This window comes from Micromys minutus (assembly GCF_963924665.1).
Source record: "Micromys minutus genome assembly, chromosome: 2".
Taxonomy (NCBI): Eukaryota; Metazoa; Chordata; class Mammalia; order Rodentia; family Muridae; genus Micromys; species Micromys minutus.
Window position 1 is genome coordinate 71,039,915 of NC_137971.1, and position 19,097 is coordinate 71,059,011.

The window sequence follows — 19,097 nt, forward strand, 5'->3', positions numbered from 1 at the left end:
ATAAGAGGGTAAGTTGGGGATTCTCTGTAAAAGTTTATTTAAGGATACAGTTTTGTCTTACTGCTCACACTCCCAAAACCAGTTCAGGCCAAAGCATTGTATTTCTGTACCTGGATATGTTGTAAGACCCCGAGGAGTCTTAGCTCAGGAGCGCGACCCACAGAACACAATTAGACAATAGACAGCTGTAATAACAAGAGGTTTTTATTCTATGTACATGGGGTTGTTCATCTTCACAGGGAGAATCAACCCGAACTAAAAAAGCATACATCTTTTATACTTTTTTGTGAGGGGGGTGAACTACTATTTTACCATTGGTCAGCAGTATAATTTTCAGAAAGAGAAGAAGAGGGGATTAAGGGGGGAAGAAACTTTGGCAGTAAGGTTGTTGACAATTTGCAGTTTTCCTTGGATATCAGTACAGGGAGGGGTAGGGGAGCTGTTCCTAAAGCAGTCATTTTTGTTTTGTCTTAACTCAGCTTGGTCAGTATAGCTTGACCTGTCCACTAAAACTTTGTTTTTACATTTTCAGAAACTTATCTATTTCAAAGCTTTTAGGGGTTTTGTCCTTGTTTTGTTTCTCAGAATTGGGTAATTAGAGCATGAGCTAACTATGACATTTGTCAGGACCCTATCTGGGGTTTTCTAGAGGGTCAGGTGGCTGTCAGTCAGTATATTCAGTGGTTTTTCTGAGAATTTCTCTGGGCCATTGTTTTTATTTGTCAGGCAGAGGTGGTGGGATCTCATAGCCTTGGGTTGACTGGAAAATCTCCGAGTCTGACTTTAACCATTTCTGTGTCTTTAGGGTCTCACATTCTAAGAATGGGGTGTTTTGGAAAAGTCTCAGAGCTTGTAAAAACCTTGGTTTTTTTACATCAGATGTGTTGAGAATATACTAGAATAGAAACTGTCTAAATTTGATTGTTGGTAGGGCCAGGGAAACTTATGCTTTTGTTAAGAGAAGGTGTATGTGTTCCTGGCTCAGGTGGGGATCCAGGGAGTTCTGAGCTTTCCAAGAATTAGATAGGGAGAGGGTTCTGTGCACAGTTCATTTAGATAATGGATCTAGGCTGCAAAGTACATTATTGGAAGGAGAGGAGGGTTTGTGAGTATGAGCCAAGTGGAGTTCCAGGGTACTAAACTATTCCTATGCTTGGCCTCCTTGCTAACATTTGTCTAATTACAGTTTATAGTAAGTGGCTTCCTATTTATCATTCTAATACTGAGCTTTCTTCTCACCTTTGTGTCTTCTCCGCTTTTTCTTCTTTTTGTTTTGTTTTTAAATACGAGTTTAGTGTGTGTGACCCAGATTGGGCTCCTGAAAGTTAGGATTAGAGGCGTGCACTACCATGTTCTGCTTCAGAAACAATTCATTTGCTTAAGAAAAATTAGTCAAATTAAGAAAAATTTTAATTAATAGTGCAGATGGGTAACCAGAGATGGCAATAAGCTGGAGCCCCGCAGGCAGCCAGGATAATGATGAGGCTGAAGGCAACCTTGTTGTCAGGGAAGGCTTCATGGAAGAGGTGTGATTCAGCTGTGCTATCAAGGTGGGAGCTGTGTGTGATGGTACATGGAGAGACGGGAGCAAGAGAATCAGGAGGCCAGGCCATTTTGAGCTATACAGTGAGTTTCAGACCAGCCTGCAACAGCTAAAATTCTCTCTCAAAAAAGAAAAGGGTAGAAAGAGTGGGAGGCAGGAAACACTGGGTTTGGAGTTAACTTCCAAAAAACCCAAGACCTGTAGATGCCAATGTGTTACAGTTACTCTGTGGTTTGGAAGATGGTCTTCTCCATCTGATGTCCAACTCCTCATAAATAAGAGGTGTTAACATGGACTTCAGGAAGGCTTCAAAAGAAGCAAATAGCTTTGTGAAAGTGTTCATGTGTATGTAGCATGTTCAATCCATGTGAATTTATACCAGAGAGAAGAGAGCATCAGAACCCATTACAGATGGTTGTGAGCCACCATATGGTTGCTGGGAATTGAACTCAGGACTTCTGGAAGAGTAGCCAGTTCTCTTAACCACTGAGCCATCTCTCCAGCCTTTAAAACAAGTTTTATTTTGTTTATGCTTGTTCTTAGTTAATACTACACTTATGTATTTTTGATCAATGTGGCTTTTCTAGAGCTCAAGATCATTTTGACTTTTAAAAAATTGTTCTGAGTGGCTCACACCTGAAATCCCAGCCCTGGCAAAGCTGGGTCGAGGTCATTAGTTCAAGGTCATTCTGGCCAGCCTGAGCATGGTGTGTTCCTGCTTCAAACAAGAACCAAAATAAGTTGGATGTGGTGGTGAATGCCTTTAATCTTAGCACATGGGGGCAGATGTAAGCAGACCTCTGTGAGTTTGAGGCTAGCCTGGTCTATATAAGGAGGTCTAGAATAGCCAGGGAGAGTCAACCACGAACTCAAAAAGCACACATCTTTTATACTTTACAGTGGACAGACTTTAGCAACATGCACTGTTCCATACTTTATAGGATATCTAAGAGCTCATAGGGACCCCTTAGTGAGGGCAATGCCGCAGCAGATTTGTATACCAGGCAGATTACAATCCCATTCTTTACATCATCAAAATAGTATTCTTTGTCCCAGCATCAGCCTGTCTCACCAATCACTCTGGCAGCTAGCGTGCTCCTGCAGCATCCTGTGAGAAAAACACAAACACACTCTCTTCCCCATATTAAAGCCTGATTGAGACCATTCCATATGTCAGTATGTGGATCCTTTCATTTCACCTAGGCATAACTATGCCTAGTTGTGGGTGCCATAGACACTCAGAGAATTCCTTGGCATCCAAACTTTAAAAATGTAAAATAAAAAGAGCATGATTTAAATAATTGTGGTGTATGGGGCTGTAACTCTCCCTTTTTTGTTTTATGAAGATATTGCTTTAAAGTTCCACAATACATGCTTCACAATACCTTGTCCTTGAGGATTATAAAGAATCTCAGTAATGTGGGTAATTAAGTTGTTGACAGAGCATCTCAAATGCTTGACTGCAGTAGCCAGTTCCATTTTCTGTTTTAATCTGATTTGGAAAACCAAGCATAGAAACAAAACAAAACAAAACAGCTTAGGCAATGAGTAATTTCACTTTTAGTTGCTTCCCCTGTGAAAGCAGTTGCAACTACAAAGCCTAAAACGGTGTCAATAGTCACATGTACATATTTTAATTTTCAAAATCAGAAATATGAGTAACATCCATTTGCTGTAATTGATTAGGTATAAGTTCTGGAGGATTAACAATTATATGGTATAGGACAAAATTGAGGACACTAAGGACAAGTCTTTACAATTTGACGAGCACATTCTCTAGAAATGCCAAATTGTTTTCTCAAGCTATTACTATTTTGATGATGTAAAGAATGGGATTGTAATCTGCCTGGTATACAAATCTGCTGCGGCATTGCCCTCACTAAGGGGTCCAGGCAACCCAGTATCTCTTAAATATCCTATAAAATAAGGGACAGTGCATTCTCTTCTGTTGAGCTGTATTTGCTTAAAGGATTACAAAACTTGAGAATTAGCACTATCTAGAAAAGAAACAATTTCAAGCAATTGCAAACCATAAACTATGTATTGGTTATCAGTCTAGTAATGGAAAGCTCTATTTTTCAACATTTCAAAAACAGTGGCTACAGCAATGAATTCAACAATCCATGCTGCAGCAGGGGAAACTCAAGAGAATAAACATGTGATCCAATTACATATGCTGCTTTCTCATTAGATGAGCCATCTATAAATACAGTAAGCACATTTTCTATGGGCTGCATGCATAAATTTATAGGAAATACAAAAAGCATGCATAGAGGAAAAATTTAGCAACTTTTCTTTTGAATAATAACTATCAATTTTGCCTGAAATTTTTGCACATGCAATAGGCCAAATATCAGTATTCTGCAATAACCAATTTAATTGCTGTTCAGAATAAGAAACAAATAGTTCATCAGGTTCTTGATTTTTTTTTCTAAAATACTTTCATGATTCTATCTTATGATTCTGTATTAACACAGCAACAGCTTCAGAGCAGAGTGTTAAAACTTTCTTTGGAGATGAAGAAAGATGATCCCTTTTGCCAAAGGACTGCCAAAGGTGCATATCAAAAAAATACAAACAGCCAACAATTGATCATAGTCTAAATAATGTATCTGTTGTTGACTCATAGTTTCCTCTACTTCTACAGGTGTAGGGCTCCAAAGGCCAATTGAGACTACTTTTTATTTTTTTACTTTTACCCTTTTTTAAAAAACAAGTTAAAACTAAATCAAGGGGTGAATGACCAACAGATAAAGTTTTAACCTTTTTTTTTTTCTTTTTAACATGAAATGCAGAGCAAACTAATAACAAAACTAAAACCCAGATATGGACAGATTGGCGCCGATAGGCAATAGACAGACAGGAAAGAGAACTACATGTCCCACCAAAGGGACCCAGATATCCTAAGGGACCCAGAACCAGAACTAAGCTTTCCTTCAGAGCCAGAAAGGAAACAGGACGTCTCCCGACCTCTTCCTGTCCCTCTGAGAGCTCTGAAGCAGCTTATATTTCCCTTCTCTTTTGCCAAAGCGTCCCCGGAAAGGCAGGGTTCTCAAACTCATTCTCTCTCTCAAGTCTAGGGACTTGTCTATCTGTAATTGGGGTACAAAGACTTAAATAACCTATGAGGATTATCTTCGCCTATGAGAAAAATATCCTCTAGATTTTTAGCAAATCTTTAAACACATACACAAAAGACATTTTACTACTAACTTCTACCTTTTTACAAGGTTTATTCACCACTGGCCCAAGTCTTCTTAATTTCCCTTGCACGCACTTCCAATTCCCGTGGTATCCTTCACAGTACTCTGCTTACTGGAGCCACACATTGGGCCCCATTTGACCAAGACCAGCTCAGTCAGTCAACAGGTTCCCCAGGGCAGGAGTGAGGAAAAAAGACAATTAGACAACATTAAAACATAACTCCAGCCAGTTCTGAGGCTGAAGCAGCTTTATTTTTTTGCCCCAGTCCGCTTTTATATCAATCTAGGTATGTTCAAAGAATATATATTCAAAGAGTATGGTCAGTTCTCAGAGCAAAGTCAAAGTGAGCAAGGTAAAGATCAAAGAGATCACACCAGGTAGGACTCAAACAAAGCAATAATCAAAGTTCCCAGAGTCACTGGGTCCAGGGGCTTATCAGGATTATCAAGACAATAGGGAAGACCCTACTTCTTCCTCTGAGTCCAATGACAAGTACTTGCCAGAATTTCTATAAGCTGTACCAAAAGCTGTCCATAGTTTGAAATAGGGAAATAGAGCAGATGATTCTATTCACAAAGGTGAACATCAACAAAGGTGTTGGCTGTAAAGAAAAGGAACAATTCTGGGAGATGCAAGGATTGGGTAATTAATGTTGATTTGAGAATTGATCACACTGGAATACCAAAGGAAAAGCCTAGGGTAAGCCCCTGGTATCAGTATACAGGCCAGGAGCCATGACAGGCTTCTTTTGAGACAGGCTCTTTCTGTGTAGCCTTGGCTGACCTCAGCTCACTGTGTAGACTGGGATAAGCTCAGACCTGCCAGGATCATCTTGCCTCTGCGCCCAGCATCGGGAAGGAAGGCATGCAGCATTATACCCAGCTCCATTGCAGGTTCCTGATAAAAGAAGTGATCGGTCCTGGAGCCCTGCCTGGGCATAGACCATTCCTTATTTGAGCATCCTATTCTGAAAAGAAGCTCCTAGCATACCTCACTGAGCACACCAACCTATAGGCAAGAAGGTTCCATTCTTCCTCCGTGGCAATTCCCAGAAACCACCAGCCCTGAAATGAGGCAGTAACCCCGGGGCAAACAGCATTGGTCTCTCATCTTGAACTCTTGCCCTCAGTGGTGCTCCTACTTCAGAGGAACAGAGGGATGAGTGTATGACTGCAGACCCCCAAGTCCTCCAGATGGACTGGAGGCTCCCTGCTCTTCCGCTTACAGGCAAGGAATTGAAAATTCTAACTGCATAGTGCTGATGGCCTCTTCCGGGAAAGAAAACTAATTCTTGCTACATGCTCAGACTAGCACTAGGTCATTGAGCTGCCCGCCCGTTGGCTATTAATGTTTATCCGCCTCCCAAGAACAGGCAGTAAAATCCGTGGCCTCACAGTGCAGAGACACGGACCAGGTTCACTCAGGTACCCCATGACTCTCACAGCAACCTTGTACTTGGGATTGAGCGTCAGTATTGAGGGGGTCTGTGGAAGAGTGGTAAGTCATTTCTGAAACACAGCCAGGGGTTTGTTCATAAAAGGCATGGGGAAGGCTCACCTTTATCCTTCCCAAAGTTCCCCTGCCAGAGTCACACACGGATACCATACCAGCTGCCCACAGTGAGCAGGACCACCCATTCCTCGCTGTCCCTGGTGGGCTTTTTCTGCCCTCTCCAGTGCCTTGCCCTAGAGTTCTGGATCAAGAGTAGAGGAGAATAGGAGCCGCTGTGTTAACCCAGACACACTTGAACCCATCCAAGAATAATGGTTCGGAGCCACGGGGTCCACTCGGTTTCAGTCGAATTGTATTGTGTGCCAGTGGCTTTCTTATCAGAAGGTTGGCTGGCAGCATGCTGTTGGGGGAGGTCCAAAAAGCTACTGTGCAAAACACTAAAAAGAACACCAAAACACCTATACACAGTAAGTACTCAGCAAGTATAACAGGGCCAGGCATAGTGGTGAGGGACCCTAGGGGCTTTTACAGTCCCACACCCTCCTTACGGCTTCCCCCTCCCACTGAGGGTCTTACTGCTCCCCTCTCCTAATGAGGGCTTTTGTGGTCCAGCACCCTCCAGGAAGGAGTGCTTCAACCATATCTGGGCAGGCCCTGGAATGTAGAAGAACCTTAATATATGACCCAGGCAGGTGCCAAACAGCACTTCCTGGGGAGAAGTGTCTTAACTGGGTAGCCCTGGAATGGAGGGCATAGGTCCTGAGATGCAACCCACATTGGCAGCAGCCAATTGATTTAAAAGTCAACTAAACCCACCAATGCTTGCATGGCTGGTCACCATCGCTGTAACACCCACCTGTTACAAAGTGTATAAAAACTATACTGACGGAGGACTTGGGGTTGCCTCTCCTTTGGATGTAGGCCACCCCAGTGCACTGAACTAATAAATCTCTTGCTTTTGCATCAATCCCCGATCTCTCATCTCATTCATGGGATCCTCAAATAGATAAGACTCAATTAGGATCTTACAGTGGCATATGCCTTTAATTCCAGCACTTGGGAGCAAGAGGCAGGTGGGTCCGTGTGACTTTGAGGCCAGTCTGGTCTCCATACTTTAAGGCCAGCCAGAGCGACCAAATGGCATCCTATTTCAAAAGCCTAAAAAAATAAACAAAACACAAGGGTATCAGAAGACATCTCACATCTTACTCTGAACTTGGGGGACACAGATGAAAGAAACTCCCTCTATAGTTAAGTCGAGAGGGAAGGGCATTTATTACCATCACTCAACTTCAGAATTTAAAAGGGCTGGGGCACTGTGTAAGGAAGGAGGCTTCTGCCTGTCTCTAGCCAGTGTGTGACAAGTGAGCTTACTGAATATATAGTCACTGTCAGGACCCAGACCTTGCTCACTCACTGTGGCTTCCCTCTACTTCCCTCCTCCCTCCCCTAAACTTCTGCAGCCCAGGGGTTCCTTTCCCTTCCCCCAGCTTTCAGCCACTGGCTCTCTTTGTCCTCTTGGATCTCTCTTTGATCTCTTGCTCCCTCTCTTTAAGGCTTGCTCTCTCTGCACCCCTCTCCTCTCATGACCCAGTTCAGTCTACTGCTTTCTCTCCCTGCTATGGACTCTGCCAGATGCCTCTGCTGTACTCTGCCTCATACCTACAATAAAAACCTTCTCCTCAGCCACACCTTGGAAAGGGCATTCCCACATTTTCACTCAGTTACAATCTTTGGATTCTCCACTGAAGCAGGGAATTCAGATTAATCTTTCGAGATTGTCTTATGGTATTGCCCAATGTGGTCTCAAACTTCTAGACTCAAGTGATCCTCCTGCCTCAGCTTCCTGCTTTTGCTGAGGCTACAGGTGCAAATACTACACCTGGCTTTTATGTACTGATTGTTGAATATAGCAATTAACTCAGCTAAAACGGAAAGCAAACAAGCAGAACCTCGGCTGACCTAATTAGTCTCTGCTCAGCACCTCCAGAGCAGCTCTCTTGGTTCTCCCTGCCCCCAGGCTTTTGCAGTCTGTAGAACAAATTCAGTACAAGCTACAATTGTTTTGGACCCCTGGGGGACACAGCAGGGTACACAAAGAACACAAAAGACAAACAGTTGCTCAAACAAAGATGACATTAGCATATATGTAGAACAGCCAGTAAAAACAGACAGTTTAGTTTAAGTTCCATGACACAGGGTATGAGGAACAAAGGACTTAGGGCATGGATTGCTCTTCCAGAGGTCCAAAATTCAAATCCTGAAACCAAGTGGTGCCTCACAACCATCTGTAATGGAATGAGATGCCCTCTAAAGATGTTTCTGAAAACAGCTACAGTGTACTCATATAAATAAATCTTTTTAAAAATTACTGCCAGGATCATACCAGAAACTCAGAATTTTCTGCCCATGGCCCAGATTTGTTGTTAATACAGAGTTTATAAAGGGGAAAAAAAAAAAAAAAAACAAACCCACAAACTTACAAAGTTATAGCCTTTGGGGACTCAGGGTTAGGGAGTTATCTCAAGTCCTGCCTTCGTGTAAGTAGTACCTTGTTCGACAGACATCCAGCAGGTGTGCAGTTTCTCCAGCAAGCAAGCAGGTTTGTTTTTTTTGTCTTTTGTTTTTTTAAAAAGCAAAACTAGTGGTTAGTTCCCAGGACCCATTGTCTTATAAGGACAATAGAGGCAGTTTCTTAAGATTAGCTCAACTGTTTAGAGAAGTCCCTACCTTGGGCAAATTTGCTGCCAGGGTACATTTCACAAACCAGCAGTTTACAAGCCAAAGCTATTTTCTCATGGACTCCTTAAGTACAGCAGTCTTTAAAACTTGAACATGTTATTCACTATCATAAGTTAATATGTATTTATTGGTGTTTTAACACAGTATAGCCTAGGTTGGTCTCCCCCCCCCCCCACTGATTGATTTATTCCCTTTCCATCCTGATCGCTGCCCCCCCTCCTCCCAGTCCTGCCCCCCTCCTGCTTCCCTTCTCCTCTGAGAGAGTGGAGCCCCCTCCATGTGTGTCCCCCCCCCACCCCGATACACAAGCCATGGTACATCCTCTCTCACTGAGGCCAGACAGGGCAGCCCAGTTAGGGGAATGAGAGCCACAGGCTGGCAAACATTTGAAAGACAGCCTCTGCTCTAGCTGTGGAGAAATCACATGAAGACTGAGCTACACATCTGCTACATACGTGGGGGAGGGGGACTTGGCCCACCTGGTATATGTTCACCTAGGTTGCTTTTAATTTATGGTGATTCTCCTGTGTCAGCCTCCAGAGTGCTAACCTCTCAGCTATGCACTCACACAAAGGGTTTGGGGCTATTTATTTATTTATGGTTTGAAACGGGCTCTATTGTGCAATCAGGCTCAGAACTTATGTATGTATGTATGTATATTGTATGTATATATGTATGTATGTGCATCCCCGACTGATCTTGAACTCCAACTTTTGATTCTCTTGCCTCAGCCTACTAGTGGCTGAAAATTACAGATAGTGCTTAGCTACTATTGAACTTTTTGAGGGTAGAATGTTCAATTGTTCAACTCTGGTCTCCTCACACCTGGGCTCATTTAAAAATGTGGCCTCACATTTTACTTCGAATCTCATGTCTTGATTGCCTTGCCTGTAAAATGGGGGATGATTCGGAATCCATCTCTTAGGAGAAAATGAGACAAGAGCCCTGGCTAGCCTGTAGTTATGTGGGCCACAAATATTTCGAACCTTCTGATTCTCCTGCCTCTGTCTCCCTAGCAATGGAATTACTGGAATTCAACACTACTTCTGGCTTCCTAAGTTTTTGAAGGGACTGCCCTGCAAGTGAATTGTGTACCTTACCCCGAGATACTGGGAATAATATTTGCCTACCTTGGCCAGGAACCCTACACTGGCTTTTCTGCTGCCACCCGGGACGTTAGTTTCTTCCTTCAAGGAGACCAGACTTGGTGGGGTTGAGAGGTAGGTAAGAGGGTCATGTAGAGCAGGGTAGCCTTGCCTGGCCCATCAGCTTCTGCTCTTACCGCTGGGTCTGCCCACCCAACCTTTGCTTCCATCTCCTAGTCACCAAACCAGGCATACCAACCCCAATCCAGGGTGAGTCCAAACAAAGGCGGGTCTCAGGGGACCCGCGGCGGCCGAATCTGAGATCAGCTTAACTGGGCGGCTGGCAGAGCCGTTGGAGACAGAGTATGGCCAGAAATCCGGAGACCTTCGCCGGCCTCTGAGCTCCCACAAAAGCTGATCTTCCGTGATCCCACTAGACAGAGGGAGAGGGGGCGTCATCCGCCACCTCCTTGCTTCCATACCCACCCCCCATTTTTCTCCCAGGCTGTGGGAGGCAAAGGGTTAAATCCCATAGAGCTGATGTTCTGACTCCAGGCTAGAGGGGCCCGGGAAGCTGGGGTCACTTCCTGCTCCGTCCCAGTCACCCTGAACTGGTCCCCGGGTCCTCAGCCTGGAATCACCCCTTGAGAAGGACCCTAGAGTTCCCAGCATCCAGCCCGTCCCCCGAGGCAGGGCACTTAAGGGGTTAAGTCCCCTGGGGCTGGCCTCTGCCTTTCGGCTTTTCCCAGACCCCAGAGCCGTGAGTTGGGGCCGCCTGGGTTCCCGGGGTGGCCTGGAGGCCCGGGACAGCCGCCGGGGAACAATAGGGCCGAGGAGGCGGCGACGGGCGAGGGGCGCAGGCCCGGCCGGGGGCGGCGGGGGGCGGCGGCCGGGGGATTGTGGGAACCGCGCGAGGGCCGCCGTGGGGGAGGGGAGGCGCGCGCGCCGGGAGAGCGAGTCCGGCCGGGGGCGGCTAGGCGGCCGCTGCTCTCCGGGAGCCGGGCAGCCTGGGTGTCCGCGGCTGGCCGGGAACGCGGGCGGCTCGGCTGGACTTTGGGAGCCCGGAACAGGGTGGGTGCTCCCCGGCCGGAGGCGCTCAAGTCCTGGTCCGCCCGGGTGCGGGGGGCGGCGTCGAGGGCGGTCCCGCTGCCTCCTGGTCAGGGTCACCCTGGGCCGCGAGCACCTCCGCGGGAAGGCAGTCGCCTCGGGTCGTCCTTCCCGCCTCGGTCCTTTGGGGGTCGTCCGGGGCGGGAGGCTGGCGCTCTCGGGCCTCGGCTGGTTCCCAGTAGTAGTCGCCTCCCAGTCTTTGCTACTTCTTGCATGTGGCCTTGTTATTAACTAGTTCCCGTCTACGGTAGGCCCTTGAGTTTTAAGTTTCTCAGTCCAAGTATCTAAGCTTCTACCTGTCCTCGGTTCGCTCAGCAGGGTATCTTTCTCCCCTCCAGTGGCTCCCATTTCCCCTAAAAACACTAAGAGACGCGGATGGCTGTGAAGGTGAAATTTATCTTCTTCCTTTACTCTAACTTATATGTCTGCTGCGTTAGCGGTGGTCAGCAGTCCGTTGCTTTACCTGCTTTACACTCCAGCCACCTCCTGGTGAGCTTTGTCCTCTTTGTCCCTATGCACACTGTCACCTTCCAAGGTAGGCTATTCCAGGGTCTCTGTTAGATGTGAGCGCCCTCCTGTAGTTTGCTACCGTGGCCCTGTTCCCTCTCCTGGGAATCATCCCAGGATTTTGAGTGACAGATATGATTCCTTTCCCTGGGGGCTCACTCTGAACTTGTGTCCCTTTTCTGACATTGATTTGCAAACTGATCTTAAAAGATATTGAACCAAATAGGCTTTCTGGGAGCTAGGGGTGTCTCTAGCTTATTCAGTCATCCAGCAAGGTTTTTCCTGGGTACCTGTCCTAGGCGTGTGATGAAGCACCAACAAAAAGAATAAGGCAGGAGGAAGAGTCCCCAGGTAGGTCTGGATGGATGGCTTTGGGGGCATCAGTACTTAGAGCTCAGAGACCTCCTTACCGGGTCCGACTTTTACAGCTGAGGGAATTGGGCTTCCCTGAGCTTCCTCAGCTCCTTCTTGGGCTGTCTGAGCTTTCTGCTTTCCTTCTACTCTCTTGCCAGAAGCCCACAAGTGTGAGTCTCATGTGACTGTCAAGGTCACCCCCATGCCACAGAGCAAGCCAAACACAGAACACTGAATTCGTGGTCTTAGCTCTGTTACTTCCCAACTTGGGGCCTTGAAGACATGTCCACCACTGTCCACTTACTAATGTGTAAGATGGACAAATGTCTCCTGAATCTCCCAGGCAGTGAGAGGAAGACGCTTGGTAGTCACCCTGTGTTTTCCACACACTTGCTTTCCTCTCCTCCTTCCCTCCCCTCCTTCCCCCTTCATTTTGTCTGAGACAAGGTCTCATGTCGCCGGGACTGACCTTAAACTTCTGGTCCTCCTGCTTCTATCTCCTAAGTATGCCACCAAGTCAGGCCTCCTTCATCCTTTCCCTTGCCTTGGTATCCTGGTGGAGCCCCTGACCTCAGACCCCACCTCCTTCCCACCTATGGCTAAGTGCCCCCAGTCTCTGAGTAGCTGCCCCTTCAGGAAAACTTTTTTTAACCCTTTAAAAAGCAGTAAGCTCCAGTTCTCTCTGGGGCTCAGAAGGGAAAAGTTTATTGCTCTCAATTAGCAGTCCCATAAAGAAAGAAAATTGGAGTCTTAATGAGCTTCCTCTGATTTGCAAAATAACAAGTTTCCGGGCCTCTGGGCATCAGATGTGTGGGGTGAAAGCCTGCCTCCCCTCTGAATGTTGGATAGCACTCCAGCCTTCAGTGTAGGTACAAAGGGTTATGACTGATGAGTTTTTAATTGACTCTACATTTACTGAGTTGCTTCACTGCAATCTTTAAGATCTGCAGTATTTGGTACCAGGCCTTTGGGGCCAAGGGGCTCAGAGAGAAATGGTGCCAGAGAGGTTAGTGACAGGTCTCTGAGAGTCACACCAGTGGGAGCACAAAGAAAAGCACAAAACCAGGTCACATCATGTGCCCATCTCTCCCCACCAGAGACCCTGGAACCGTCACAGTCCGGAGCTCTGGGATGGAGCCTGAGACAGTGCTGTGGGGCCCAGATCTGGAGGGTTCTGAAGAGAGCCGGAACATTGTTCACAGAGGTGAGGGGCACAAGGGACTGTGGCTCTGGCTCAGGGAGGGACCCAAAATGGGCAGTCACAGGGGAGGGAAGAGAGACCAGACCCTATGTTCTGAAAGGAGATTGGGGCTGGAGACTCCCTTTCTGTCTGTAGGTGCTGAAAGTGGGGAAGAAGAGGAGAGCCCTCAGCAGGAAAGTTCTGGGGAGGAGATCATCTTGGGAGATCCCGCTCAGAGTCCTGAATCCAAGGAACCATCAGAGATACCCCTGGAGAGCCCCTCCCAGGATGCCTCAGCCCCTCAGGATTCCCCAACCCCACTGGGTTCTTCTAACCCCTTAGATCACCAGACCCCTATGGACCCATCAGCCCCTGAGGTAGTTCCTTCCCCATCTGAGTGGACCAAGGCCTGTGAGACCAATTGGCAGTGGGGAACCCTCACTACCTGGAACAGCACACCAGTAGTCACTGCTAGTGAACCCAGCCTGCGGGAGCTGGTGCAGGGACGCCCATCTGGGGCTGAGAAGCCCTACATCTGCAACGAGTGTGGCAAGAGCTTTAGCCAGTGGTCCAAACTGCTGCGGCACCAGCGAATCCACACGGGTGAGCGGCCCAACACGTGCTCCGAGTGTGGCAAGAGCTTCACGCAGAGCTCGCACCTGGTGCAGCACCAGCGCACGCACACGGGCGAGAAGCCCTACAAGTGCCCCGACTGTGGCAAGTGCTTCAGCTGGAGCTCCAATCTAGTGCAGCACCAGCGCACACACACGGGTGAGAAGCCCTACAAGTGCACGGAGTGCGAGAAAGCCTTCACACAAAGCACCAACCTCATCAAGCACCAGCGGTCCCACACTGGTGAGAAGCCTTACAAGTGTGGGGAGTGCCGACGTGCTTTCTACCGCAGCTCGGACCTCATCCAGCACCAGGCCACACACACGGGTGAAAAGCCCTACAAATGCCCAGAGTGTGGCAAGCGCTTTGGCCAGAACCACAACCTGCTCAAGCACCAGAAGATCCATGCAGGAGAGAAGCCCTATCGCTGCACTGAGTGCGGCAAGAGCTTCATCCAGAGCTCAGAGCTGACGCAGCACCAGCGCACGCACACCGGGGAGAAGCCCTATGAGTGTCTGGAGTGTGGCAAGAGTTTTGGCCACAGCTCTACTCTCATCAAGCACCAGCGAACACACTTACGCGAGGACCCCTTCAAGTGCCCAGTCTGTGGCAAGACCTTCACACTGAGTGCCACGCTGCTGCGCCACCAGCGCACGCACACGGGTGAGAGGCCCTACAAGTGCCCCGAGTGCGGCAAGAGCTTCAGTGTCAGCTCCAACCTCATCAACCACCAGCGCATCCACCGTGGGGAGAGGCCATACATCTGCGCTGACTGCGGCAAGAGCTTCATCATGAGCTCCACCCTCATCCGCCACCAGCGGATCCACACCGGTGAGAAGCCCTATAAGTGCTCGGACTGTGGCAAGAGCTTCATTCGCAGCTCGCACCTCATCCAGCACCGCCGCACGCACACGGGCGAGAAGCCCTACAAGTGTCCAGAGTGTGGCAAGAGCTTCAGCCAGAGCTCCAACCTCATCACGCACGTCCGCACACACATGGACGAGAACCTCTTCGTGTGCTCCGACTGCGGCAAGGCCTTCCTGGAGGCTCAAGAGCTGGAGCAGCACCGCGTGATCCACGAGAGAGGCAAGACACCTGCCCGGAGAACTCAGGGTGACGGCTTGCTAGGGCTCGGGGATCCTGCCCTGCTAACTCCGCCACCGGGAGCCAAACCCCACAAGTGTCTGGTTTGTGGAAAGGGCTTCAATGATGAAGGCATCTTCATGCAGCACCAGAGGATTCATATCGGAGAAAACCCCTACAAAAATGCAGATGGCCTCATAGCACACTCAGCCCCCAAGCCTCAACAGTTCCGCCCCTCCAGGCTCCCCTTTGGAGGCAATTCACACCCAGGTGCTTCAGAGAGCCGAGCTGACCCCCCAGGACAGCCCTTGAAAGTGCCCGAGGGTCAGGGTCAGGAGGGCTTGGGCCAAAGGCTAGGTCAACCCTCTTCCAAGTGCTATGTTTGTTCCCACTGTGGAGAAAGCTTCCTTGATAGGGCTGTGCTCCTGCAACATCAGCTCACTCACGGGAATGAAAAGCCCTTTCTCTTTGCCGAGTGTAGGATTGGCCGTGGAGAAGGGGCAGGACCCAACCCCTTCCTAAGTGCAAAGCCCTTTAAATGCCCAGAATGCAAAAAAAGCTTTGGCCTCAGCTCTGAGCTGCTACAGCACCAGAAAGTCCATGCGGGTAGGAAATCCCAAAAGAGCTCTGAGCTGGGGAAGAGCTCTTCAGTCCTTTTGGAGCATCTCAGGAGCCCTTTGGCAGCCAGACCCTACAGCTGCTCTGACTGTGGGGCCTCCTTCCTTGATCGACTCGCCCTTACACAACACCAGGAAACCCACACTCACGAAAGGGCCCCCACTCCTGAGGACCCCCCTTCAGAGTCAGCTACCTTGTCCATAAACCAGGAAGATGAGGGAGAAGCCTCTACCCCACCAAAGAGCAGCAGCTGTGAGGAAGAGGAAAGCCCCAAAACTGTTCTGGAGAGAAAGCCCTATTTATGCCCCGAGTGTGGGGATGGCTTCACAGAAGTCGCAGCACTTCTCCTCCACAGGAGCTGCCACCCAGGTGTCTCCTTGTAAAGTAGGTCTGGCGTCCAGGGACCACTCTCCCCTGATAAAGTTACAGGGAAAGGAGGCCAGCTCCACCAGGTCCATAAGTAGAGGGTCAAGAACCCTGGGAAGAAGTAGTGAGTTTGCATCAGTGATGAGAAGCCTAAGAGATTGTGGGTAAGAACCACTTATAAGCCGTAGAGAAATACTGCTGGGGTATAAGCCCTATAAATACGTAGGAATAAAGCCCTTTAAGTTTGTAGCAGAGAAATCTTATAAACCATAGTGGGTAAAAGCCCAATTAAATGTAGAAAGAGGTTCTAACATGTCTCTAGACAACCCCATGAAACTGTATGAAACCCTTATCAGAATCCTTGGGTGGGGGAGATATAGGGAATGCAGCTCTACAGCTGGGCACTGACTTGTGAGGTGACCCTCAGATGACAGGAAACAGTCTTCCCAGTCAGTACTCCCTCCTGTGTCAGAGGGAAGCCGTACAGTACAGGAGCGCCGTAGAACTAGAAAAAGAAAAACGGAGAGGGAATGACCAGGTGCTTCCAAACCCACAGAAGGGACAAGATGAAGAAAAGTGTCTTGTTGCACTGGGGTTCAAAGCCAATCCAAGGTGAATTGTATGTGCTGGGAGAAGGAAGACTGGGGGTCCCCTTTCAGTAAGATCCTCAAGTGGAAAGAAACAAAAATGACAAGCCATTTAAAAGACTGGAGTTTGGGGTGTATTAAAACCCTCAAGTGTAAGGATACTGAGAAAATGCTGAGAAACCACCTCAGAAATTAGGGGAAGTTCCGCTTGTTTGAAGGGAAGCAAACCATGGTGGAGAGACCAAACGCAGACAGAAGCCAGTCATTTTCTCTTTCCCGGGAGCTTGTTAAACTCCAAGTACAAGCACATCCCAGTCTGTGCTGTTCTGATTCTCCTCAGACAGGCAGGACCAGCCTTTCTCCAGCCCAGCTGGAGATGTCTACTCTGAGAGGCCTCTGGGGTTGCAAGGCCTCTCCCACATTCTCAGGTCTCAGGTTTTACCTGGAAGCTAACTGCCACAAGTCTTACTGCAGTGGCAACCCGTTCCCTCGGATTCTGTCCTCAGTGGAGAGAGCCACTCGCTGCTAGTCAACTTCCAAAGAATAAATTCCTTCAGAGACTCAAGGCTTATATGTGCTTGTCCCCCCCCCAGATGCCTCCGAGTCCACAAGAGCCACTTGTGGGTGATGAGGGACAGCAAGACAACAGCATAGACAGCTTTGATTTACCAGCACATGACGTAAACCTCAGCCTTTTGTGTGAACTTGGTGTAAGGCTGCCAGCAGGACAAGCCCGGCTGCACATGGTGGACGTCCTGACACAGCACAGACTGGACCAGAGTCCCTGAAGAGGCGACAGTACTTGACCACCTTCCTAATCCCCGGTACTTGGATGCCCCTGAGATGGGGTGGCCAAATTTGATTTTGGCTCCAGAAAGGGACCAATTCTACCTGATCCCTTTGGCCTCTCTCTCCTTAGCCAGAAACTTGTGAAGGGAAATGAAAGCATTTGAAACGCTCCCCTACCAAGCCCATCTCCTCAGACACTACAGGCTGGACACTGCATTAACCCAGCCTAGCCTGCTCATGTGACTGCAACTGTGTGATGGAGCAGTCTTGCTGTATAAAGTGTTGAAAAAAACTTTGGTGAGAAACATCTAACAAAGACCCTTAAAGATGGGGAGGACTTTGCCTGGTACTTGGGTTGCAAAGGGAATGTCCTCAGCCTGGTGCTGGCATTAGTGACTCACTGTCCAAAGAAGCAAGACTGAGACTCCAGGTGATACATGTGGCTCTTTAGGAATCCTGTGCCCAGAAGGGTGACCTGGATTCCTACAAAGCTGAGGAAGAGACCTCTAATTTTATTACCTAAAAGTTCACCCTTCATCTATCCTGTCCCCAAAGGGATGACCCTCAAAATTTAGAGGACCAAAATCTAGAATACTGGGAGTAAAAAAAAAAAAAGAAAAGAAAAGAAAAGAAAAAAGAAAGAAAGCAAAATCCCAGGCCTCCTGGGGAGAGAGACAAGGCAGGTCTTAAACAGTTATAGTCAGCCTTGCTGGAGTCCTGAGTGCCAGGGCCGTACCATGGTGACTGGGGGAACCTGTCTGTATACCTGAAATGTTGATACAGGGGGTATCCCTATAAAATGGAGTAGATACTCTCCTAAGTATAAGCTGACTTGTTTCCTTCTAAGATGGTAGCAGATTCTAGAGAGAAATCCTTTGTAAGACTAGGAAAAAATTCCCTCAGACACAGGTCTGAACCTCTGTCATCAGAAGAGAGCTGGGGAGGTGGTGAGTGCCGTCATGGCCGACCACAGACTATGGAGGACTGAGATGTAGCATATGTAATAGGAAGCTCACCCGTTCTGGAGACTGGGGTTATGCTTTTGACTCCAGTACTGAATGGACCATGTAGATAGGTTCCTGGGCTTCCTAGTAGGAAAGGGGGCAGAGCAGAAACCTTGTGGTGAAACCTGCTCTCTTGGCCAACCCTCAGTTCCAGCTACACCACAGGATGACCTAACTGGCTCAGGAATAGGCCCACCAGAATTAGGTCTGGAAGGCGCAATGGAGTCAACTGTACTGGACCCCGAGCCCTCAGAAGTGCCCTTGGGGAAGAGCCCAGCAACCATAGGCAAAGGAGTGCAAACATAGGAGAGGGTGGAGCTGCTCTGCACTTAGGTGAGACTGATGTTGATTATAGATAGGAAATGGGTGTGAATCATGAATGGGGTGAGGATTTGAAACCATGACTCCCCTACCCCAGTCTGAAATGGGTGGCTCCCAGAAGCCCTTGTCCCCATGGAGTGAAGGGAAGTCCCATTTTTGAGTGTTGTGTGTCAGTAACAGTATTGTGTCACCCGTGGTCATGTTGAATAGTTGAAAAGAATAAAGGGAATAAGATTTCCTAGGTGTTACTACTATTTATCTACTTGTTCAGCCAGCAGCAGAGGTGTTCACTTCCACAACTAGGGCCCATGGAGACTCCAAACACTCAGTATTGTCCCAAGGGGCCCTGTGCTTCCTGTCCAGTGTTTGCTTGTAGAAGGGTGATAGGTTTATAGAACTTTAAAATTCAATCCTTGTGAAAGAGAAATCTGCCTGGTGGCTCTAGGCCTGGTTATCTTGGGCCCAGCTTTGCAGCCTTCTTGGCAGCTTCTCTGGCTCCAGCACCCACAGCCTCCCCTGTAACACAGGGAAAGCTCCCAGGTC

The 19,097-nt window shown here is 48.2% G+C and overlaps 1 protein-coding gene across 3 annotated transcripts; it reads left to right on the forward strand.

Annotated features, from left to right (window-relative positions):
- Positions 1-10,651: 10,651 nt before the first annotated feature.
- Positions 10,652-18,741, forward strand: ZNF629 (zinc finger protein 629). Of its 3 annotated transcripts, none has more exons than XM_080911442.1 (3): positions 10,652-10,786; positions 13,092-13,198; positions 13,331-18,741. In XM_080911442.1, the coding sequence occupies exons 2-3, from the start codon at positions 13,126-13,128 to the stop codon at positions 15,868-15,870; spliced, it is 2,613 nt and encodes an 870-aa protein (XP_080767568.1). In that variant the 5' UTR covers positions 10,652-10,786; positions 13,092-13,125; the 3' UTR covers positions 15,871-18,741. The 3 variants fall into 3 exon arrangements, with proteins under 3 accessions (XP_080767568.1, XP_080767570.1, XP_080767569.1); XM_080911444.1 differs by lacking the exon at positions 10,652-10,786 and adding an exon at positions 11,916-11,991; XM_080911443.1 differs by lacking the exon at positions 10,652-10,786 and having other exon boundaries at positions 13,080-13,198.
- The last annotated feature ends 356 nt before the right edge of the window (positions 18,742-19,097 follow it).